Source organism: Barbus barbus (assembly GCF_936440315.1).
Source record: "Barbus barbus genome assembly, chromosome: 30".
Taxonomy (NCBI): domain Eukaryota; kingdom Metazoa; phylum Chordata; class Actinopteri; order Cypriniformes; family Cyprinidae; genus Barbus; species Barbus barbus.
In genome coordinates this window covers 15201180-15227430 of record NC_136758.1, presented here as the reverse complement: position 1 = coordinate 15227430, position 26251 = coordinate 15201180, and the positions used below count along the sequence as shown (strand labels likewise).

The following is a 26251-nucleotide window of genomic DNA, read 5'->3' as shown; positions in this document are numbered from 1 at the left end:
ATTGGGATTATTACAGGTCACATCAAGATTATGTTAAACAAGTCTGAAGGATGGAAGATGAACCCTAAATTTAGACTAGTTAAAAACATTTATTTATAATTTGTAACAGAATATTAATGAGATCTTATTTGCATCGGATCAGCTCTCAGCCATCTTGTCCAGGGCCAGTAGTGGTGCCAGTATCCGGTTCTTATTTGTCTCCACAATGTGTCCATTCAGGATCATTTCATCAAGTATAATGTGTACTTTATCTAAATTGAACATGATCTGATTGCGGTATTAAGGAAATAAACCCTCATATAAATACACATGCATCACTGAAGACACAATCATAGTCAAGTTTGGTCAATAATACTATAAAGGATACATCCAGCTCACTCTGTCAAGAAAAGAAACATTTAATCAAATGAACAAAACATTTCATGTATATTTTTTTCTCAGAAAGTTGTAATATTCTTTTATCAAAATGTCAGTACTCACCACACGACTGAAATACTTGTCTAGCACCTCCACAAAGTTGTGCACAAGCTCATAGATTGAGAGTTCATTCTGTGTGAAAGACAGCAGCCAGAGACCATAAATCAGACCTGGAAAAAATACTGATTCACAATTGTCAGTAATTTGTAATTTTACCAATAATATAGCAAACCTCATTTTCAGTGATGCCAACAACAATGAAAAGTGCTGCGTACTGTCGATAGACTAGTTTGTAGTCCTTATACTCCACAAATGAACACTGAGGAAGAAGAAATACAAAAAAGACTAAGACATCTCGAGTTCAACAGCAGTTTCTGTGTTAATCACTATATCTGTCCCGGGGGGTCAGTAATATTTGTATGTCTGTTTAGTTATCATAATATTTTGCACTGCAGACAATGGCTAGTGATACAAATAATGTGGTTAACCATTCATTTGGGAAACGTGACTAACCTCTTCCTTTCTCCGCGCGAGGCATCCCCTGACCACATCAGCCTCCAGAGCTGCTCTCTTCCCAAGCTCCACTTGTTCATAATACTTGGATAGGCGAGTCTGCCCCTGTTTGTTGACCATAAGTAGGAACTTGATCATAGTAATTCAGAAGAGTGGCCACCGCTAGAAACAAGGAAATATTACGTCATTACGTCAGCAAACAACTGGAAGGGTAAAACAAAAATAGCAGTTATTTGTAAATGGATCAAATTATTTTTGGTAACCAATAATTTTCACCAAAATACCACAGTTATTGTTATTACTGTAAAATTATTACTGCTAAGTGGATTGTTTACAGAGCAGATCATGTGACGTCAACATGGCATCATCCATGAGGGGGCGACCTGCTCCATGTAGAAAAATATAGCTTTTTTCCCATCATTTACATCATTGGAATATTTCTCATAGTGGCTGTTATTTATTTTTATTTTTAAAAGCGTGTGAAGTAGGAAAAATATTTGAAATTAGCAATATAGAGTGCACCTTTTAGTTATGAAGAACAAAATCTCATAACAGTTGAAGCTATTTTATATTTTGCTTACATCCGCCCTACTTTATATATATATTATGTATATCTATTGTTCAAGGCCACATTTTTATATCGTCAGGTACAGAGCCTGTCATTCGCTGTACAGCGCATGCGCAGTATCCGTCCGTCAGTTTGTAGTCGGATGACTCGAGACAGTGCAGGGTTGGGTGAACGCGTCCCATCATGCAGCGCGCCACAGTCCTCCCTCACTCACCCCCGCAGTAGGAGACTCACATCCAGGGATCGGACTAATGGCGGCCGGCAAATCCTTGCGCTGACACGAAATCCACAACAGCCGCTCAGGTGCCAGCCGATTTCGTGGGGGGCAGGGTGACGTCGCATCGCTACACGGACGGTAAAGTAGGGAGGGCTGAGGGAAAACAATCGGCGACTTCTAGCAGGACTTTCCTATTTTTAAACATGGATGAACAGCCCGGCGGAGGAGGAGGAGGAGGAATGGCCGCCCAGAGACAGCAACAGCAGCAGCCTGCACCGCAGCAGGGCAACAGCAACATTAATCCCCAGATCGCCAGCGCTGGAGGAGCGCCTATGGTTCAGCAACAGCAAGACGAGATGCCCAGGCCCCAGCAGTACACTATCCCGGGGATTTTACACTACATCCAGCACGAATGGGCCCGTTTCGAGATGGAAAGGGCGCATTGGGAAGTGGAGAGGGCCGAACTCCAGGTAAATTACAGACCCGTAGATTTGCTGACACACTAGTTAGAAACCCTAAATCGAGACATTTATCGCCATCAGATCGGCTGTTTTAATTGAAGACTTTACGTTGATTTACTAAGCAATTTACTACAGATCTCGTTAGCTTCCTGGCCGCCCCATTTATGCTAATCTTTAAACCCTTCCATTATAATAAACGAATCTGTCTGCACTCCAAGTATGCGTGACATGACATTTAGTACGCTTTTATTTTAATACAGAGATCTAGTGCGTCGCGTCGCTCGTAGTGTGGATGGGCTAAACTAAGCTAAGCTAACATGACATCGCTGTATTAGCGATATTACGCCACACTCGGTACGATCGAGTCAGATTATCTTACCCGCGAGCACCGGAGCAGATCTAATAGTCGTTGTTGCGGATTTATCGTGTCACGAGAAGACATCTGTCAACGAAAGCCTGCAGACTTTGTCAACTATTCCCTTGTTCTGCCATTTTGTTTTGGTCAATATGGCGTCCGTATTGGTCGCTTCTTTTATTGATCCATCCTACTAGCGCTCACTTTCACACCCCGCTGTAATGTACAGTATCTTTTATGACACACTATATCCGTTCTTTTAAAACAATAAACAAGTAAACGAAGCCGTGAGTTCACTGAATAGTCCTCACGAAAAGATGTTAGGCAGAATGACAGCGACAGTCACCATTTGCGTTCATTGTAAGGAAAAAGATGCGATGGAAGTGAATGGAGACCGAGACTCTTGAGTTGCTAACATTCTGACTAACAACATTTATATTTCATATAAGAAAGTTATACAGGTTTGGAACAACGTGGGGGTGAGCAAATGATAATGTTCAAGTTTGGATGAACTCTCTCTTTAAGAGTGCTGTGAGGAGATAGTCTTTCTATTTTGCTCCTCATCTGATTATTAGCATATTTCCGATTAATCATTCACGTTATTTAGATATATATTATTAATATATTTCACCATCATATTTATTTACTCACCCTGATGTTTTCCAAACACGAATGACTGACTTTATGTGCAACACAATTAACAGAAACACACAAATACCATTTGACCAGTTTTGTGTAAGCAAGTTGTTTTGACAGCCATTCCTTTACCAGCCTTAAAGGAATAGTCACCCTCATGTCTTTCCAAACCTGTATGAATGACGTACGTTCTTCTGTGGGAGATAAAAGAAGATATTTTGTAAAATATCTCCAGATGACAAACAGAAAGCTGCTTGGTTTAAAATGTAAGTTTTGAGTGAGCTGTTTTATACATCGCAACACTACTGACAATAGACAGCTGAAGCTGTGCTGCAAAATTAGCTGAAATTTAACTAATTTGACCACACCTTAAGTCATACAGGTTTGCGTCAGTAAATGATGACAGAAATGCCATTTTTGGATGAACCTTTTTGTGTTATTTTTGGCTGAACTATTACTTAAAGTGTGTTATGATAGCTGATTCTTCCTGCCACCCGTATTAATGAGTGTAGCTGTCATATTGTTCAAGTCTGCTAGAGCTGAGAGTGTCAGTTTAGCTTTTGTGAATGAGGAAAAGAGCTCGAAGGCCTGGGGCAGGACGTTGCGTTATGTAAACACAGCCAGTCTTCCCTTAGGAGGCCGAGTTGTTTTCACCACCCCTGTACAGACTTGTTTAGTGACATACTTTCAGGATGACTCCCAGCTCAAACTTAACGGGCACCTTTATTATTCAGAGAAAGTCAGCTTGTACTCTCCCACACTCATTCTCAGAATAAGGGTTGGTCTTGTTTATCTGCTCCGTATTCCATGTTTCAGATGTGCACTTGCCACCTAATCATCAGACGCACACTGAACAACATACCACAAACAAATGAACTCAAAGTTAAACCGTATCAAATCTAATCGTTTTGATTCTCCAACCTTGTGTGCAGATGTTTGAGTCCATTATCAGGTGCTCTTCCATGCATTTGGCATCTTGTGTATGTGGAGGAGATGTAGCCAATGTTATCGTAATGGATAGTTGCTGTAACGATGTCTGGCTCTAATTGATGTGGAACTCTTCCTGTCAGTTTGCTGGGTCTCGCAGGCAGAGCTGCTAGCAGAGATGTCCCGAGCAGTCACATCAGGAATGGGCCTGATTAGGGTTATCTGAGTTAGCTCAGGGTTTGTAGGTCATGGTAGCACCATCTTCAGATTCATGGCTCTCCGAACCATTAGAGATTGTCAGGTGCAGGTTTTATATATGTCACATGTCTATAAATCCAGCATCACCTTCATATGTTAACATCTGACAAGTTCAAACTGAAATCAACATGATTGCTAGACAACTCACAGTCACAGGTATTCAGTAGCATTTTAACTAATCTAATATTTACATTTTATTTTTATTAGAATCAACAGAACAGATTTTGGTTACACTTTATTTTAAGGTGTCCTTGTTATAGTGTAATTGTACATTTAAGTACTAAGTAATACTAATTAACTACATGTACTTACTGTATGGTTAGGGTTAGCATTAGGGTTAGTTGCATGTAATTATGCAGAATTTATTGTTATTATAATAGTAAGTGCATGTAACACGTAACAGGGACACCTTAAAATAAAGTGTTGCCAAGATTTCCATTTTAGTTTGAAATAACAACACTGGAATAAACAGGTAATTAATCATATCAGATGTCTTCCATTTAGAACAAAAAGTCAATTACTTTGTATATTTTTCCTACCAAATATTGTCAAATATAGTTACTTTGCTTCCACTGTGTACTTTGGTCTGAAATTTTGTGAATACAGTCAAAGAGCATAATACAAGCAGTCAACTAGTCAGATGTGATGACCATGAATTCTTGTATAATGGTAAATGTTTTAATTTTTGCAATTGGCACATTATTGTAGTGGCATCCAGTTTTAATGAGGCATTTTCTAACAATCTTACACTTTCGTAAATGGCCTTTTAGAACTGAAATATAAAGTTCTGTGCTATTCGGTTTGTTTTATATGCACATTTTTCTTATATAAACATTGTACGATTACATTTCCAGTATATTTCAATTGTACTATTATTAAACCTATAGGGTCCCCTCATTCAGCTGTTTTTCTCCCACAGCACAGAGTATTTTTAGTGTCTGTGTTCAGTTCGCACAGCTGAAATGCTGTTCTGCCGATCTTTAAATCTGGTAGGTGACAGAGATTTCCAGCAAGCATCAGAGAGTTGCTTGGGGCTGTGAGCAGCCAGCTGTTCCTGAACATATGTGTATATGCCTTCCTGACACTAGCAATGCTGTTTTAATACAACAGTGTTCCATAGTATTATCTGCCAGCACTTCGCACTGCTTAGGAACTGAGAATGAAACTGAATGACCAAAAAATGTTGGCCTGATGTAATGCATTGCGTTCATGCTATTGATGTATGCTTGAAACTACTTGGTAAGGTGAATTTCTAATGGCCTAATGCACTTATATAAACTCAGCTCATTAATATTCAAATCTTAATGCACATATCCCATTATAGAGGTGAACCAAGTAGTAATCCAATCGCTTCAAGCTACATGTTTGTTGGAGAACTCTTGAGTGATGAACTTAAATTTTAAAAGAAGACTATGACAACTAGACATGATGAGGATGTTTCAAGATCTGTTGTCTTTCAGAGAACTTATTGAAAGAATAGAGAAGTTTTGAGGAAGCGCTCCACGTATGTACCAGGTCTGCTAAGGGAAAGGACATTTAAAGGCGAAAATGTCCTTTTTTTTTTTTTATTAGTCTATCATCATCAGTATTTTGTGATTATTTGTTTTGTGGTTTATCAAGTTTCTAGACTGCAGTGTCAGCATCAACTCCCCCGGCCAGCTCTGTTATACTGTCGTGAAATGCTATGACCATTTGCAGCTTAGGAAAATATGACTCCTTGATTAACAAAAAGAGGAAGCTAAACCAAAGAGGGGTGAAAACAGTGACTGTTCAGTCAGTCCCTTATAGTCAACCAGTATTACTAATGCTGCAGATGTCTTTGCTGTCACTTAGTAGTTTGATTATACTGTAACTTATTTGCTTACTCACTGAATAGTTGAACATGCTCAGGGCTCGCAAAATTTCTAAATCTCTGGTAGACCTTCGGGCAGGTACTCTTCAGATTTTGGTAGCCCGAAAATTACTTTAACAAGCCCAAATAAAATAAACACTATAAATGTCAATCAAAAACATTTTCAATACACAAATATCAACGAATATCAAGGAAAGTGTTTTATTTGACTATTTACAAGGTATCTGCAGAATAGGGCTGCACGATTAACCTTTATCGCATCGATATTGAGGTTTTAACTCCCGCAATAACCTAACCTCAGGAGTCTGAGGTTTTTTCCCCCGCCTCTGACATTTGAGTGACAAATCTATTAGCCAATCAAAATGGTCGAATCTCGCGTTCCTGGCTTGCTGGCCAATTAGAAATGGCAATGGAAACAAGGTTGTATGCAGTGCACCGGCTTTCTGTCAGCAGCAAAGCAGCTAACACACAACGTGTACCTCGAATTGTGCCAATAGAAAAAGCTTGTCACTGCGCAGAAATGGCCGAAGGCACTTCTTCGGTGACGGGAGAGGAAGCGGGGGAGCACTTGGTTAACAAGAAGGGTGGTACTTCAGCTGTTTGGACTTATTTTGGATTCGCGAAGAACGACGTGGAGCAAAAGAGTGCTAAATGTAAAATATGTCGACGTGCCGTGGCCAGATCCAGAGGAAACACTACCAATCTATACCAGCATCTTAAAAATCACCACCGACAGCAATATGATGCATGCACAAAAAGTGTGGATGAAGACGAAGCCACGACTAGCCAGTAGTAAAAAACCTTTAATGTAGCACTCTGACACAGTTTCTGATTTTGCACTTTCTTATCTTGCAGAAGGCTGGATAAGGTGTTGTTTTTAATTGTTATTGTCATTTATTTTAAAATGTGTGCAATATAACAGTTTCATGTTCAGGAAATGGCAGTGGACTACAGAATTATTTTGTTTTTCTAATTGTAAATCTAAATCTAATAAGAATTAATTTTCTATTTTTCAGTGTTTAAGATTGTTAAATTTAAAAACAAATGACCAAGTGGTTAAGTTAATTTCCATTATGTCTTCTTATTCTTTGGTATTTATGTTCAGGTATTTAATAATCACAAAGCATCAAACAATCTCATTACCTCAATCACTATGTATGTAGTTTATTTAACCCTCTGTGTCGTAAAAGTAACAACATATTTTATTCATAATTTTAGGTTTTATGCACTTAAAAGTATCGAACGCAAAAATCGAAATCGCATCGCAATCGCAATATTTGTCAGAAAAACCGCAATTAGGTTTTTTCTCAAAATCGTGCAGCCCTACTTCAGAATTCTTAAAAATCTATTTAAGGCTATTTGAAAAAAAATTTCTAATACCATTTAGCGTATTTAAAAGTGTCTAAAGCCTTAAAAACTCTTTAATTTAGTTGTATCAAATTTAAGGACCCGTGGGAGTAATGTTCCCTCTAATTATTTTTCTTGCTGAGCAAAACTTTTCTCTATCGGCCGGACATTTCTGGCACCTGAGCAAAAGCATTCTTTATACCAGACCTGTACAGCATGCTCACAAAAAAGTGTGTACATTTGAACTTTAATGTGCTATTTACGTTTGATTTGACCCTTGATGTAACTAAATGATGTACATTTTAGGTTACCTGAGAAAACATTTTTACTGTACAATACACTGCTGTTCAAACGTTTCTTATGCTCATCAAGGCTGTATCTGTTTGATAAAAAATACTGAATATTATTTCACAACAAAATATTGTGAAATATTATTGCAATTTAAAATAAATGTTTTCTATTTTAATATACTTTAAAATGTAATTAATTCCTGTGAAGCAAAGCAGTATTTTCAGAGTCACATGATCCTTTAGAAATCGTTCTAATACGCTGATTTTTAATCAATGTTGGAAACAGTTGTACTGCTTTTTTATTTTTTTTATACTGTATTTTTTGGGACCTGTGATATTTAAAAAAACAAAAAAAAAAGTTAAAAAGAACAGTGTTTAGTCAAAATAGAGATTTTGTTACAAGAAAGTTAAACTTTATTCAGCAAGGATGTGTTAAATGGATAAAATAGATAGTAAAGACTTCTATTGATAGAAAATATTTCTATTTTGAATAAATGCTGTTCTTTTAAACTTTTTATTAATCAAAGAATCAAAGAAAAAAGTAACACAGGTTCCAAAAAAATATGAAGCAGCACAACAGTTTCAACAAAGATAATAAATCAGCATATTAGAATGATTCCTGAAGGATCATGGGACACTGCAGACTGGAGTAATGATGCTGAAAATTCAGCTTTGATCACAGGAATAAATGCTATTTTAAAGTATAGGTATTAAAATAGGAAACCAATATTAGAAATTGCAATAATATTTCACTATATCACTGTTTTTTCTGTATTTTTGAAATGAATACAGCCTTGATGAGCAAGAGACTCAAAGTCAAAAACCTGATAAATAATTGACCTTGTTTATAATATAGCCCTAACATAATATATTATCAAAACAAACTATTTAAACTGATAGAATAGAATAGAATTAGGGGTGGGCGATATGGGAAAAATATATCACAATTTTTTTTTTTTTTAGAAATATCACGATTCACGATTTTATCACGATTATTTGTCATGCTAGTTTTACTATTTTGGTTTTACAAGTTGTCTGAGCATTACAGCCAAACTAGAAAGACAAAGATGCATGGCAGATATTTAGGCCAAAGTGGGCGAAGATAAAAAAATCTTTGTCATTATTTTCTTTCTTATTAAAAAATAAGAACAAAGATACACATTACAAATACACATAATATACAAATAAAACAAACAGTGCTTTATTTTCAGGTACAATAGGTGTATTTAGCAGAGCATTCAATGAAATTTAATGAACAAATATAAAAATAAAACACTAGATAGACTGATTCCTAAAGCAACTGTATTAAAGTTTTTCAGTCAAGAATAGTGATTTTCAACTAGTGATTTTTCTCGTTGCGTTTTGTTGTTTTGTTAACGTTAAATTAATAGTTCCCCCAAAAATAAATATTCTGTCATCTGTCTGTCAATTGTCATGTGTTTTATTTTTATACCATCATTTACTCAAAAGTTGTTTTAAACCTGAATGAGTTTCTTTCTTCTGCTGAACATAAATGCTATTTTGAAGAAGGTGGAAAATCAAACAGTTGCTGGTCCTCAGTGACTTCCACAGGATTGTTCTTTCCTGCTATCAAAGTCAATGTAGACCAGCAACTGTTTGGTTACCCTCATTCTTCAAAATATCTTATTTTGGGTTCAGCACAAGAAATTAATAGAGGTTTGGGACAACATGTGAGTGAGTAAATAATGACAGAAATTAAATTTTAGGGTGAATTATCCCTTTAATGACAGTCGACAGCATGTTTAGTGTCCTGTCCCTTTAAGAGCTGCACGCATCTAATATACAGGCACGCATCTGTTTCTCTCTTAACTATTTACTTTCATTTTAGAGATAACCAACTGAGTCTGTATGTAAACCTTGTGTTTTGACAGTATTAGCGCAAAAGATAAGTTAGTTGAGTAATCAGGCGCTGTTAGACAGGCTTTTTAGTGTCCGTGCTTCAGGTGTATGCGCTCAGATAAAGCGTACGTCAGACCAGCGCGCGAACATTTAACCAGCAAGGCTTGTATGCAAATAATGTACTTTTGCGATCGCGAATAAGTGCAGTGTCCTGTCAGAGTAACTCTACTGCTGTATGTTGTGTTGTACAGTACATAGAGACGGAGGCGCCAGAACTGTATTTGACAGAATGTGTGCTGTAGCACGATACTACCATATTTCTTCAAAAGCAGATCGTGGAGACATTTTTATCGTCCACGATCAAAAATCGTCATATCGCACACCCCTAAATAGAATACAAACTTAAGCTGAGATCTGTAAGTTAAATATAAAAACGTGAACATATGAATTCTTCTATAGCTGTCTAAACATGGTTATGAAGTACAGTTTGTAGAATACTCTTGTGTGTGACTGTACATGTTTCAGAGTTTTGTTACGTTCTTTGCCCATCCTCCGTTATTTCCAGCACTTAATCAAGCCACTCTTCTTTAATACATGAGGACGTTTTATTTCACATGTCATTGCGTTTGTGTTGGCTCTCGTGTTGAGCGCACCGCAACCATTGAAGTATTCAGTTTCTACAGCGACTCATTTGGTGCATCGTTCTCTTTCTATGAAACCGGTTCTAACTCTGTCGTGACATCAGCTCTATAGCGGTTTGCCCGAGCATTGCTATTCTTTCCCTTTTACTGATGGCATTCAATCAAGGCTTCCCAACTAATTTTTGTGTGCGCGAGGCGCATTGTTTCCTCTGCACGGCCGCGGCGGAAGAAGAACACGCTCGCGCTCAGCTTAGAGGGAACACTGCGTGGGAGCCCTGTATTTAAGGTAGCCCGTCGGGCAGGGCAGTGATACATTTTGGTAGCCCGACTGGAAACCACAATAGCCCCGGGACGTCGGGCTAGCGATTTTGCGAGCCCTGATGCTTTGTCAGAGGATATTGAATTAGGCCGTGAATAATAGCAGTGTGAGCAAAGACTTCATTTTTATTTGTTGTGCCAGTGTGTTTGTATATTCCAGCTGCTTTCTTGAGATTTTTGTAAAGATGATTACAGTTTTTTTCTGCACAATTAGAGGCCTTGTTGAATGGCTAAACAATTTATAAATTAAAGTAAATTTTCTTGACAGCTTAACTACAGTACAGTTCAAAGGTTTAGGGTTAGTAAGTGTTTTTATTATTATTATAATCAATGTTTCTTAAGCACCAAATTAGAAGAATCATGTCATATTAAAGACTGTAGTAATGAAGATTCCAGTTCACAAGAATAAATTACATTTTAAAATCTATTAAAATTGAGAACAGTTGTTTTAAATTGTAGTAGCTTCACAATATTATTGTTTTTACTGTATGCTCAAATAAATGCAGCCTTGGTGAGAATAAGAGACGTTTTTGAAGAACATAAAAAAAAAAAAAACTTACAAATCCCAAACTTTTAAACAGTAGTGTATAGACATTGGTTTTGGATGATGCATAGAATGAAATATATTTTCATGATATGTTGTTTAGGTCATGCTACATATGAGATTCTGAAGTGTATTAACTTTATATAACAGAACTAAGCAAATTTGGGTGTTTTTTTTCAGTTAAATTTCATAACTTCCCACGTCTTCCATTGGTTGGACAAACCAAGCAATGCTCAAACAGAGCCATTTTTTCATAGCGCTGCAAAGTTTTGCTTTTTGGGTAAATCAACCTGCACTTTTGACAGTCAACATAGTGGCCTTTTAAAATATATCGAGTACAGTTTATTTCAGAGAAATGAAAAAGTTCATGAAGTCTAACAGCTTTGTAAGATTGACTGTCTGTCTTTAATATCCTTCTCTATTAAAGACGACAGGTTAGTCGTCACTTAGTAAAATTGTCATTAGCTCGTAATATTCTCTGCTGCTAACTCTTTAATCTGACAACTGTACGGTGGAATGTGTCATGCGTCGGTGAGGGCTATTCTTGCCCCATGTGCTGCAGCTTGCTCCTTTGTAAGGCTCTAGTTTTGGCCAGTGATCTCACTATGTTTCCCCCGGGCTGCCTCTGAGGCGTCTCAATGAAGTGACCTCACACATTGATTTCAGCGTCGTGAACGTGGGGGGTGGATTGTGAAAGCACACTTCTGCCAGACGCTTAGACAGCTCTTCTCAAGAACTTTATCACCTCATACTCTTTGCAGGGACAATCAGTAATGCCATAGTTACTGATTTATTTACAGATGTGTTTTGGTTTGTGTCAGTGTACTTCAGAGATGCATTTTTTTTGTAATCAGATCATGAGTGCTGTTATGGGGACGTACACATGGTGTGCTTTTGAGTAGTGCAGGGCAGGCCTCGGTGTGTCAGTCTCGTTCCAAAATGTCCGTAGTCTGAAGACAAGTACGGCCAGCTGTCTCGTGTGAAAGCTCTGTCCAAGAGCGTAATGGCTTTCAGCACCCGGCCCAACCTGTGTTCTCTAGCTAGCCTTTTCGTTCTTGACCTAAAACTTTCTTAGGATAGTTTCATTGGATGTCTTTTACAAGTTAATCATTTTCACTAAAAATAATTTGTGAAAATTAACATTAAATTCTGCTATGTAAAGTCCATAATGAGAAATGTTTATGCCATTGGAGCAATTCAAGTTCTTTTCATGCTATGGCCTATAGTCGATAAAATTCTACACTAATGCTATACTAAAATCAATTACTTTAAACGCTACACTTGATTTTAGTCTAATTCGCTGTAATCAAAATGTACAGTATTGAAAATGTATGTTCTTTGAGTTTTACCTAAAGATTACATTTAGCAGTATTTTGAAATTATTAGTGTTTGTAAATTATTATTCAATTATATCAGTTATTAGTGTTTAATATAGAGGAAAAGAGTATGCACAATTGAAATCACCATAAGAACTAAATTGTCTTTTGTATTATTATTATTATTTGTTTATTTAATTTTAGTTTTTTTTTTTTTTTCAATATTTTGGAGTTTATAACTTATTTATCCATCATTATTTAAAAAAAAAATCATCATAGTCTTTAATCAAATATTAATAAATTTTTCTTGTTTGAGAAGCCGTTTCACCTGTATATACTTCATAATAGGGAAAATATTGCAGTTTCTGTTTCATGCCAAATATTTTCTTTTTTTTCGACCAATGTCGGGAAATTACCTCTAACCTCAGCCAGTAGGGAACGATGTATCATTCAGTCAGCGCTTTAAATATACAATGAAATATGTGACCCTGGACCACAAAACCATTCATAAGGTTCAGTTTTTCGAAATTGAGATTTCAGACCATCTGAAAACTGAATAAATAAGCTTTCCATTGATGTATGGTTTGTTAGGATCGGACAAAATTTTTTGGTGCAAAAAAAATCTAAATATAGAGAAAATTGCCTTTAAATTTGTCCAAATGATGTTCTTAGTGATGCATATTACTAATCATAAATTAAGTTTTGATATATTTACAGTAGGAAATAGGGCTGTCGCGATAACCGCCATATCGCAATACCGCGCTGTTGACGAGCATAACCGCAGAGGAATGCAGCAACCGCGCTATTTCCGTGTTTTCTTTTGACCAAATAATAATAATAATCTTAAGGTTACACCCTTCTCGTTTTACACTGTGCATGTGTACTGAATATTAGTAATGATAACAATGTGTATGCTGATTTGTACAGAGGCTCAGTAAATTTGCACTTAAGCCTAAACAAACAGCGAATGAGAGAGATCGACTGAGTGCGAGCGATTACCTGCGTCTGTCCTTCAGGCCGAGTCATGTATATTTGTGAAAACAGGAAAGCGAAATCTGTCTTAGCATCGACGCATTGCTGGTCAGCGGAGCCTTTAAAAATTGGCGCTCATTTCAACAACGTGTTTAATTACATGAAACACGTGGTAATACCACATACCACGCTATTGAGCCACTCAAAATTACCGCAAGGGAAATTCCTTCACCACGACAGCCCTAGTAGGAAATTTACAACATATCTTCATGGAACATGATCTTTGAAATAAAAGAAAAATCGATCAATCGATCATACACCCATACAATGTATTTTTGGCTATTGCTACAAATATACCCCAGCGACTTAAGACTGGTTTTGTGGTCCAGGGTCAAATATTAGTAAGCAGTTGTGATTTAATATGCCTTTTCCATTTAATTTTCCATTTTAAATGACTTGTCAGCCGTAGTTGTTACATGTGTTGCTATATTTGTTGTCATCACTTCACCGGCGGACCTTTTTCTTTTTACGTAGTATTACGTAATGCTCCTCAGTTATACTGCTTGTCAGATATTTAAGTTTGACAGTTAAATATTTTAGTACATGAGGTGAAGGTAGTGTTGACTCGGATCAATGGACTGGTGTCTCACTGTCCTTCTTGCTGTGCTGTTTTAGAATGAAATGCCGTTAAAACTTGTCTTTTTTGAGGTGAAATTTGGAACTTCACTTGCATTGAAGTTTTATTAAACACTATGTTTCTCTCTGTCGTCATGCAGTTTAGGATAATATTGTATCATCGACAAGCCTACCTCACCTTCCCTGTTTCTATGAAAACCGCACAGGATGTCCTCCTCTTGTTTACCTGCCAAACAAATAAGGTTGTCATGAGAGCCTACAAGAGCTCTTTTTCTCCAGGAAGGTTGAGGGTTTGGTTTGTCTATAAATACCCCCCTCCCCTTGCCTCCTCTCATTCACTTCCTGGCCTTTAAGAGGGGTCAAGTTGCACAGCTGCTCTCATTTGCTTATGTTAACCTGCTCTGTTGAGCTCTGTTCCTCTGGGCCATCGCCTGCCAGTGGTCTTGTGTTTGTTCCTCTTTAGAAAATAAGAGATCTGTGCATTTTTATAATTTTTTTTTTTTTGTGGCTAGAGATTTTCCAGGGCATCTTATAACCAATTAAAATTGGGTTCTGGCTTTCATTCAGACTGATTCGACAATCGAATTGACTGATTCATTAAAAATAGCTGCACCAATGATACAATTTGTTCTCAAATCCATATTGCGCTAAATGTTCCCTTTTGTGGTGTCAGCAAGGGCATTGCTATTTATTGTCAAAACATATTATTTTGATGCCAAGTCTTTCTCATAACATGCTATTCACAAGTTGACAACTCAGTTCAAATTTATAAACACTAGTTTAACCTTTCTGTCACCTCTCCTCATGACTTCCTATTTTGTCTTGCAGGCCCGAATAGCGTTCCTCCAAGGAGAAAGGAAGGGTCAAGAAAATTTAAAGAATGATCTTGTTAGAAGAATAAAAATGTTAGAATATGCATTAAAGCAAGAAAGGTATGTAGTGTTTTTTTCCTCTAACATTGCATATTTTGTATATGTGTGCGAGTGTGTGTGTGCATGCTATGTTACACTACTGAATGTTAACAAAGATTTATTTTCTATTACCAGAGCAAAATACCATAAATTAAAATATGGGACAGAACTAAATCAAGGTGAAGTGAAAATGCCTAGCTTTGAATCAGGTAAGTGGACAACTTCCTTTTGAATATCTGTATATACACTACCCCAAAAGTTTGGGGTTGGCAAAAATGTAGTTTTTAAGGTTAGAAGTCTCTTAAGGCTGTATTTATTTGATCAGAAATACAGTAAAAGCAGTATTATTGTGAAATATAATTACAATTTAAAGCAACTGTTTTCTATTTTAATATATTTTAAAATGTAATTTATTCCTATGATGGCAAAGCTGAATATTCAGGTTCAGTCTTTGGTGTCACATGATCCTTTAGAAATCATTCTGATATTATGATTTGCTGCTCAAGAAACATGTCTTATTATTATCAATGTTGAAAACAGTTGTGCTGTTACTAACCTCAAACTGTTGAATGCTACTTAGTTAGCATTTGCATATTCATATGTTTTGTTCTGCTTTCACCGATGTGGTTTTATAGTTTATTTTGTTTCTTAAACAAGATACCAAAGAAACAGAGGTCTCGGCTATACCTCAGAACAGCCAGTTAACGTGGAAACAGGGCAGGCAACTCCTCAGACAGTAAGTTCGTCTTGAGTCATCATGCTTTACCGAATACTACTTTCTCTGAGTGGAAGTTCATGGGCATCTGCATCATCACATTATGGCTATTTGTGTCACCTGATTGTCTGAGCTCTGTTCTTACAGTCTTTATACATATCTGTCCTTCAAGATATCTTCAGGAAGTAGGTTATACGGACACAATACTGGATGTCCGGTCACAGAGAGTGCGGTCGTTACTGGGGCTGTCCGGCTCAGAGCAGAACGGTTCTGTGGAAACCAAGAACCTAGAGCAAATTCTCAATGGGGGGGAGTCTCCAGCCAAAAGAAAGGGACAAGACATGAAAAGGTACAGATTTCCTTGGCTTTTTTGGGTCGATTCAACTGGTAGATTAATGTAAAGAGTTAAAAAGATTTCCATGTTAGCTGTTTTGAAACATTGCTTATGATGCCTTTGGTTTAACAGGAATCCAGAGGTTCTGGAGACATTTAATTTTTTAGAAAATGCTGACGATAGTGATGAAGAGGAGGAAGATGAGGGAGACATAATGGAGGACGTGCCTGACAGGAGTGATAAGCGTAGAATAAAAAAACATAAAATTAATGTGCGTACCAATTTTCGTAATAATTGATGTTATTGTTCTCGGTATATGATTGTTTATGTAATATAGCCTATAACGATAACTTTTCCAGGTCGGAAATGAAGGTTTGGCTTCAGACTTACCGGATGACCCTGACACAGAGGAGGCACTCAAGGAGTTTGACTTTTTGGTAAACGCGGAGGATGGAGAAGGTGCCGGAGAGGCTCGGAGTTCAGGAGACGGCACAGAGTGGGGTAAAATAGTGCTTACCATACTCAAATAGACAAAATGGATGAATTATAATCATTAATCATTATGGTTTTTATGGCTGCTCGATTCTGCTACAGTTTAAAAAATTAAAATAAATAATTGTGACTTTTGGTCACATAATTCTGACTTTTCAGCTCAGAATTGCAGAATTTTTTTTATATATTTTTTTAATCTGAATTGTGGAATAAAAAGTTGCAATTACCTTTTTAGTTTTTCATCCTGTGGCGTAAACAAGCTTCTATAGATTATAGATCTGTAATGAGGTAGGGCACATCTCAAAGGAGTGTTTGATGATTGAGCAATGACTGCAGGTCTATCATCATGTAGGGTTAAAATAAGGCCTGCAATTAAAGGACTACTTCACCAGAACTAGAACATTTTGCTTTCGTTTACTCGCCCTCATGTTGTTTCAGCTCTGTGTTTTCTTTCTTCCACAAATTACAAAAAGACATTAGGCAGAATGTCTATGCAGATCTTTGCCATAGAGTGAAAATGAATGGACATTTATACTGAATCCTAAAAGTGCATTAAAAAGCACCAATAGGATATATATAGTGCTGTATTTGTAATAGTCTGTGCTATATTACAAGTTAATAGTGTTTTCATTGACTTATAATTTTTCTCTCTGCTGTCACATTACACTATGGTTCAGAAGTTGGGGATCTGGAAGTTTTTTTATGTTTTCGAAAGAAGTCTCTTATGCTCATTAAGTCTTCATTAATTTGAAGAAAACCGTAAAATGTTATTAATGTGAAATAGTTTAATTTAAAAATTAGAATTTTCAGCAACCATTACTCTTCAGTCTTCATTGTCACATGATCCTTCAGAAATCATTTCTTCTTATTATTAATGTTGAAAACCGTTGCGCTGGTCAATGTGTTTGTGGAAACAGTAATAAGTTTCTTTGATAGAAAAGTTCAAAATAAAAAATTGAATAGAAAGAACAGCATTTATTTTAAATGAAAATAATTTGTAACAAATGTACACTTCAATTTAATGTGTCCTTGCAGAATAAAACCTTACTGACCCCAAACTTTTAAACTGTAATGTGTCTAGACGTGTCATATATATTAAAAGTCATATACGTCCAGAATACTAGGAATGTAAGTGGTACTTCCTTCCTTCAATCATTGCCTACTTTCAATCTATGAAACGAGCTGCTGGGCAATTCTGCAAGTTTTCATTATGTTTCACACAAACAGCAGTGAACTATTGCGTGAACTATTCTTTCAGCGTGTGTCTACATGTGCATGCGTGTCCTTCGTATGTGCTTTGTGACACACGCTGGCCCTGCGGTAGAATCTTAATTAGACCAGTTGCTGCATCAGCATTCCTGACAGCTTCCAGCACGGGAGATTCTCTTACTGCTCTGACTAAAGCCAGCTGGGTCAAACACATCAGCTCATTACATCCATCCCACACCCTCACTTCTGCTTTCTGTCTCTCTCACTCTTTTGTCTTACTCTCTTCTGTCTGTTCTGACCCACTTCTAAACTAAGGATTATGAAAATGTCACCATAAATAGAGGCATAAGTATGTGTGAAGTGTGTTTCACCCTTAAATCAAGACATTTATTATGATAAATGCTCTGTATATTTTCTTATCACTGTATCTATCAGGGTTGCACAGCTCTAGGAAATGGTACCAGAAATCTTGTTTATATATATATATATATATATATATTTGTTTTTATATATATATATTGTTTTTATATATGAGATTATATAAAAGATGATAATAATAATATAAAAAATTACTTATTGAAGTGCTACAAATTGAATTTAATGAAACATTTATTAAAAAGAATATTTCTAACAAATATAATACATTGGAAAACAATGGATTAATCTTGTTTTCTATATTGCAAAAAAATAATAATTGATTTTTCTACCTCCGTTATTAAACCAAAATTGAGGTTATTGTTTACTTACTCTATAAACTTACCTGGTTATGTCAAATAACCTGCTTTTTGGGATACCCCATAGAGCAACCAGAGGCTGTTGTGATATAAAAGGCAAAATCTTGCTATTGATCCTTTAGATGTATGTTCTGTATTGCACCCTCACAAAACTGTGTTTGTTAAACAGTCTTTTACTTAAGCCCTGTTTTTCGATCCCAAGGTGTGGCACCTTGTTTACTGGGCCCTTCTCTTCTCTTTCCTATTCTTAGCTGAGCCTCTGCCATTCACGCCTGGTGGGGGCAAGTCCTTTATCATGGGCTCTGATGACATGTTGGAAAGTGTGCTGGGCCTGGGAGACCTCGCAGATCTGACTGTGTCCAATGACGAGGCTGAATACAGCTATGATGTAAGCACCACACTGCTCTTCTGCTTTAAGAATATTCTATTCTGGCATTAATAAATAAGACACTGTACTTTAAAAAAAAAAGAGAGAAAAAAATTGTGTTCCCTGCTCAATTTTTAATTGCAGTCTGTATTGTGTTAACCATCAGTTAACTTATAAAAACAGCCGGTCCTGTTTACTCAAAATGTCATGTACTATATTAGCTTCATTCTGTATAAAGGTTACAGAGGACCTCGGTTGTCCAAGCCGGTGTGGTTTGCCGTGCACTCAAATAGGACAACTATCCTAATGCCTCACAGTCAGTCGACCTGCAATTTACAAGTTTCATTTCACAGTTGTTAAAATGCCTCTACAACGGGCCCCTCCCCCCACCCTCTATTTTTAGCTGCCAGCCAATAAGGACGCGTTCAGGAAGACGTGGAATCCCAAATATACCCTGCGAAGCCACTTTGATGGAGTGCGGGCCCTGGCCTTCCATCCTGTGGAACCGGTGTTGGTCACCGTCTCGGAAGACCACACCCTCAAACTGTGGAACCTCCAGAAGACAGTTCCTGCCAAAAAGTAAGTGCCTGCTGCTGTGGCTTTCCAAGAAACGGGATGTCTTGGGATTGCTTTTGATATTCAAAAAATGATGTCTCAAGAAGCACATTGATTTTATCATGCAACATGATTTCATCTTGCTTTGCAGAAGTGCCTCTTTTGATGTGGAGCCCATATACACGTTTAGAGGGCATATGTGAGTATTGATTTCATGATATTGACTTTTTATACTCTTTTTGTTTTGTTTAGTTTTAAAAACCTGCCTGTCAGATATTTTAAAAATGTTAGCCTCTAAGATTTACAAATGGTCCCAAATGGCTTACAAATGGTAAGCAGATTTCCTTACAAGAGCAACAAAAATGGATGCCGAGGTTGTTGTTGTCATTCCAGTTTATCCTAAATGTGTTGAGGAGAGTGAAAGTGTTGTGACAGTGTGGACAATACTGTACATGTAGGCATTGCCACAACCTTATGTGTTCAGAAAGGTAGTTTTCTCCTGGCCTCTGCTAGACCCATCCACGATGGTTACATGTGATCCATAACTCCAGAGGATGTCCCACAACACACCAGCCAAAATGTGCATGGTGATGTTAGATATTTAAAGATGCATTCACTAAGTTTTTTGTTTACCCTTACTCATGGCAGTGCTCTATACTGACACCTACTGGTCCGGATGCTTTGTTTATTAATTTCAGAGATTTCTTGCCAGAGCTTTCTTTTGCTGTCATACTACAAACATTTCTGTATTCAATGCATTACACTATAAACATCTAGCTACTGGGGTGCCTCAGGGCTCAGTTCTTGGACCAATTCTCTTTTCTGTCTACATGGCATCACTAGGTTCTGTCATTCAGAAACATGGCTTTTCATATCACTGCTATGCTGATGACACACAACTCTACCTCTCATTCCATCCTGATGATCCGACGATAGCTACTCGCATCTCTGCGTGTCTAACAGACATTTCTTGCTGGATGATGGACCATCACCTTCAACTCAACCTAGCTAAGACAACTGCTTGTAGTTTCAGCTAACCCATCGCTTCATCACAATCTCACCTTCCAGTTAGGCTCATCTACCATAACTCCTTCAAAAACAGCCAGAAACCTTGGAGTTGTGATTGATGATAAGCTGAATTTCTCAGACCACATTGCTAAAACTGCCCGGTCCTGCAGATTTGCATTATACAATATTAAGAAGATCAGGCCCTTTCCCTCGGAACATGCAACACAGCTCCTTGTTCAGGCTCTTGTTCTGTCCAGACTTGACTATTGCAATGCTCTCTTGGCAGGTCTTCCAGCCAATTCTATTAAACCTCTACAATTAATCCAAAATGCTGCTGCAAGATTAATCTTTAATGAGCCGAAAAGAACGCACGTCACGCCTCTGTTCATCAATTTGCACTGGCTACCAATAGCTGCTCGCATTAAATTCAAGGCATTAATGTTTGCCTACAGAACCACCACTGGCTCTGCACCCCTTTACCTAAATTCATTACTTCAGACTTATATGCCCTCTAGAAGCTTGCGTTCTTCAAGTGAACGACGCATTATTGTACCATCCCAAAGACACACAAAAACACTTTCACAGACTTTTTCATGAACTGTTCCCATCTGGTGGAATGACCTGCCTAACTCAATCAGACTAGCCGAATCCTTACCCATTTTCATGAAACGGCTAAAAACTCATCTGTTCCATCTTTACTTGACCCTCTAACTCCAGCACTCTCTATTCTAATTTTATTTTATCTATATGTCTTTTTATTTTAAAAAATAAATAAAAATTATAATAATAATAATCTGTACTACGTTAGGCTAACCAAGACTTGTAATAGCACTTGCACGTTGTTGCTCTTTTGTTGGTTTTGATTGCTTCTTATGTCCTCATTTGTAAGTCGCTTTCGATAAAAGCGTCTGTTAAATGACTAAATGACTAAATAAATAAACAGTCTAGCTGCTTGAAGACCCAGCATATTTACTCATTATTATTATTATTATGGTTGGTAATAATGTAGCTGGTCAATTGCATGCCAGGGGAGTGTCATATGATGCCAACCCGATGCTGTCCATAAGGGGGCGACCTGCTCATTGTAGAACAGTGGTTCTCAATAATTTTGACTCCCAAGCTCTGATCTATAATAGGTCATTATATATAGATCAGATTTTTTTATAGGTTTAAAGGGGGGGCGCGACCAAAAAAGTCTGAGAACCACTGCATTAGACACAAAATATTTGTGTCTTTTCTAATGCTTTGACATCCATAAAATTTTGATGTGTTCCTAAGCACTTTTTAGGGCCCCTGAATAAACAATACTGTAGTCCACTGAATCCACCAATTCAGTCTTTCAGACAGTAATATTTTGTCTCACAAATCCTCTTAACCTGTATGATCTGTTGCTGCAGTGGGCCTGTGCTCTCATTGGCTGTGACCTCGAGTGGCGAGCAGTGTTTTAGTGGTGGAATCGATTCAACAATACAGTGGTGGAACATCCCCAGCTCTAACGTAGACCCTTACGACACATATGGTGAGAAGATCAAATCTGTGTGGCTGTATCACATCTTATTTTGATAGAACTTGACAACAAGCTAGAATTTAAAAGGAGGAAACTGCTTGGTCACTAGTATCTTCTCTGTGTGTGTCCTCTTTTTTACTCAGACCCCAGCGTGTTGGCTGGTACGTTGTTGGGTCACAGTGACGCAGTGTGGGGATTGGCTTACAGTGGAATCAAAGAGCGCCTGCTCTCCTGTTCAGCTGATGGGACGATTAAGCTGTGGAACCCTCAGGAGAAGTCACCGTGTCTCAGCACATTTGACTCAGATAGAGGTGAGCGTAATGTATCTTGTTTGCACTGTGCTGTAATCGATGACGTGTTGGCAAACTAATTTCTTCATTTCCTGTCTTTCAGATCATGGTGTTCCCACATCAATTGATTTCAATGGGTGTGATCCAGCTCATATGGTGGCGTCCTACAACACAGGAGATGTTGTCATTTATGATCTAGAGACATCACAGCCCGTCGTGGTATTCAGTGCACAGGGAGAGAGCGGTATGTCCTTCGCATTTGTTCTAAAAAAGACACAGTACACTTGTGGATATGTGATATAATATTTATGTATAGTTCAGTAATTTAATTACAGGAGCGTGAGAATTGGATTTGTTATGTCTACTTCTGCTTTGTTGCAGCTATTCCTTTTGGGAATCACATTAATAAAGTAGTCACCCACCCCACCCTGCCAATCACAGTCACCGCTCACGAGGATAGACATATCAAATTCTTTGATAATAAATCAGGTGAGTTTTTTTTTTATTGCGTCATTATAAAGTATTGATGCACTATTGTTCACTAGTTTGGTGTCGGTACTATTTTTATAATGTTTTTGAAAGAAGTCTTATGTTCACCAAAGCTGCATTTGTTTGATCAAAAATATAGTAAAACAATAATATTGTGAAATATTACATTGTCAAATAACTGCTTTCCATTCTAATATTTTTAAACTGTCATTTTTAAAATCTAAAGATACTTTAGTCTTAGTGTCACATAATCTTTAAAACAAATCATTCTAATATATGATTTGGTGCTAAAGTAACATTTCTTATTATCGCAGCACAAAATCACTGCTTAATATTTTTGTATAAACCGTGATACTTTTTTTTCAAGATTCTTTGATGAACAGAATTAATTTGAGAGAGACATCTTGTGGAATATTGTAAATCAATTTAATGCATCCTTGCTGAATGGAAGAAAATTGTGTTTCTTAAAAAGAATAATAATAATAACAATTCTGTATGTCTGAATTTTTTTAATTTTTTTTATTCCCATTTTGTTTTAGTTGTTTATTTAAAATCTCAGAAAATATTTCAGTGTATTATTTGTTCTTTATAAAACGCTTAGTTCCATTCCTCGATTCTGATTGGTCAGCAGCTGTGGTTTAATTCAGATACAGCACAGCTATGACCGCTTCACCCAAATATTCTCTGTATCACTGAGCAACACCTTTAGCAACATAAACAATCAATAGCATCAAAACTGGTTAATGTATTATGTATTTCAGCAGAATTAACTGTTTGCTATTTATTTAATGAAGTATGAGTGACCCCTGCTGGCATTATGTTGCATCTTTCATCTTTAATTTTGAGACTCCGCCCTTCCCCTCATCTACATCTAAATAAATGCTTCTCATGCAGAGATGTGTTGATGCGTGTTCGGCGCGCGTCTGTGTGAAAGACTAGTTTCCGAAGTGAGGAGGGAATATTAGTGAATTTATTAGTTTTCTGTTTCAGGTATGATTCTGTATGTTCATCAGTTTACACTGTAATGACGCTTGCAAATTCTCACTGTGCCGTGAATCGTTAAAACTTAAATCAAACGTTAAGCAGATGTATGTGTTTGAGAAAATATCATATATGGTGTTAAAAAATAAATGACAGCTGATGATAAGAGCTCATTCTCTGTTTTTATTTAAGCTCTATTAGATGAGGCATGTTCGGAACATTCTCTTGCTGTTTACTGTTGCTGTCAGGAACTATTTTTTAGCGGAAGGACAGCATTAAACGAACTTACTTCAAAAAAGTAACATTTCAATACATAAATTTGGGGTTTTAATATTTTTTATTGTGTGATAACCGTTTTATAAAAGCAATTGGGTACGAGAGGCCGTGCTGTATCGTGAATAAATCATGGCTTGGCGTCATGCCTAACAATGCCCTTCAGCCGTGATTTATTCACAATACAGCACAGTCTCTCGTACCTTATTGCTTACATAAAACATTTTTGTTCAGTTACACTTTGCCAGAAGTCACAAATATCCAGAGAAAAATTGATGATTTGTTGAAGTCATGTTTGGGATTATTCAACACCTTCCATCCATCTCTCTTTTGTAGGTAAAGCCATCCATGCAATGGTGGCTCACTTGGATGCTGTTACTAGTCTGGCTATAGATCCAAATGGCATCTACTTGATGTCAGGAAGTAAGTGGGGGTTTTTTTTCTATAACGAAAGTCATAGCGATTATATAAATATATTTAAAATTTTCTGCTGAATTGTCCCCTTTAAATATAAACTTAATGTCTCTTCTTCGTCTAACACAGGTCATGATAGTTCCATCCGCTTGTGGAACATGGACAGCAAGACATGCGTACAAGAGGTTACTGCACACAGGAAAAAGTCGGACGAGGCCATATACGACGTTGCTTTCCACCCATCTAAGGCATACATAGGAAGTGCCGGAGCCGATGCCCTGGCCAAAGTGTTTGTATAAAAGCACGTCTGAATTAATGCATACGTAAAGACGAGAGAAAGAAAGGACTGCTTCACTGCCTTGTGTAACAAGAGTAGCATTTCTCACACTACATTGAAGTGGCTTCCACCTACGCTGTCAAACTCACACCACACACACGATACCAGGTGCCAAGAGGGGGACGTGCCGTTTTTTTGCGAAGCCAGTGTGGAATGCTCATTCAGTTTTAATCTTTTTTTTTTTTTTTTTTCTTCAAAAAAGAAAAAATTAACTGTAATTTACTGTAAATCAAAGCTGGAGTGAAACCAGTGTTTGTAGCCTTTTGACTGCTTTTGAACTGAGCTGATAATGTGTCCTGTAAGTATGTTTCAGTGACCATGGAGTGGTTATCATGTTCATCCATCAGTAGGTTGTCACCGACCATCATCCGGGCACCAGAGGAACCGAGTCCCACCCTGCCGAGCCATAAACCAGACCCTAATCTCAGTCACCCTCCTCACCCTAATGTAGCGTGCAAGCGAATACAGTTAAACTCAATCAACCTTCATACCTTTAGCGTTTGTTTCATTTTTTTGTGTAAAAAAAGTATAGTTTTTATAATCAATTTTATATAAATAAAGACTGTCATAAAACCGCTGAAAATCACATTTTTTAAAGGGACTATAATCCCACTCAAGCCCTTCATTTTATGCGGTTCTTCTTCTTTAAGGTCTTGTGTCTCTGGATACCCTGGATGAGTGCTCTCCTTACGCATACTACATTGCTTTAACGTTGTTTTACCACATAACGGAGAGACTGTACGCTAGTAGAAGCACATCGCGTGGTGCCCTGAGAGCTTTTAGGAATTTACAAATAAACTACAGCATCCTGTCACTATGTGATGTTTCTGTACACCTTACTGTAAAATGAGTTCAAGTATCACAGGTTAGAGATCCGAACACTATTTATTTTCTGTTTGTGGATAGTCTTATCCTTCAGAGCATAGCTTGATGGTAACTCAAAGATTGGGCTGTCGCTAACCAAAGCGAACAGGTTATCTGATAGGAAATGAACGTATATAGGTTCATATAAAAGCTCATGCCGTTTCTTGGTTGGCTGAAAACGGGGTTTAAATTCACCTCATGATGCTGGAGATCAGGAGAGAAAGGATAAGTTAAAGGGATGGTTCAACCCAAAATGAAAAATTATTTACTCGTTATCATTTACTCACCCTCATGTCATTACAGATCTGTATTACTGGAACATAAAAGCTACTTTGAGGAATGAAATGGAACTCAGTGGAATGTTGGTTACCAACATTCTTCCAAAAAGGAAAGAAAACCTTATAGGTTTGGAATGAAATTAAGGCGAGTAACTGATAGAGTTTTCCTTGTTGGGATTGGAGTAATCAATCAAATTTATTCGAAATATTTGGTTTGGTCGTTCTGCCCCAATCTGTTCAATGATTTTTAAAGGAAACAATGCAGTTTTTGGTGTAACAAAATACATTTTTGTTGGTGTAATGCATGATTAATACTACAATAAAGTATTTTTTCTAGTCTTCCAAAAGTTCTGATCAGTTTGAAA

General features: G+C 37.2%; 2 protein-coding genes across 2 annotated transcripts; one reads left to right on the top strand and one right to left on the bottom strand.

Moving 5' to 3' along the window:
* Positions 1 to 3: 3 nt before the first annotated feature.
* On the bottom strand, positions 4 to 2694 carry ap4s1 (adaptor related protein complex 4 subunit sigma 1). Its single transcript, XM_079385803.1, has 6 exons — positions 2556 to 2694; positions 931 to 1092; positions 650 to 736; positions 481 to 549; positions 368 to 379; positions 4 to 267 (listed from the first exon to the last, which is right to left on the bottom strand). The coding sequence occupies exons 2-6, from the start codon at positions 1066 to 1068 to the stop codon at positions 139 to 141; spliced, it is 435 nt and encodes a 144-aa protein (XP_079241929.1). The 5' UTR covers positions 1069 to 1092; positions 2556 to 2694; the 3' UTR covers positions 4 to 138.
* strn3 (striatin, calmodulin binding protein 3) lies at positions 1658 to 26233 on the top strand. Its single transcript, XM_079385801.1, has 16 exons — positions 1658 to 2185; positions 14957 to 15060; positions 15175 to 15248; positions 15697 to 15775; positions 15927 to 16103; positions 16221 to 16359; positions 16448 to 16589; positions 18775 to 18911; positions 19294 to 19469; positions 19597 to 19644; positions 21851 to 21972; positions 22104 to 22271; positions 22354 to 22494; positions 22632 to 22739; positions 24330 to 24416; positions 24537 to 26233. The coding sequence occupies exons 1-16, from the start codon at positions 1919 to 1921 to the stop codon at positions 24704 to 24706; spliced, it is 2139 nt and encodes a 712-aa protein (XP_079241927.1). The 5' UTR covers positions 1658 to 1918; the 3' UTR covers positions 24707 to 26233.
* Positions 26234 to 26251: the final 18 nt, after the last annotated feature.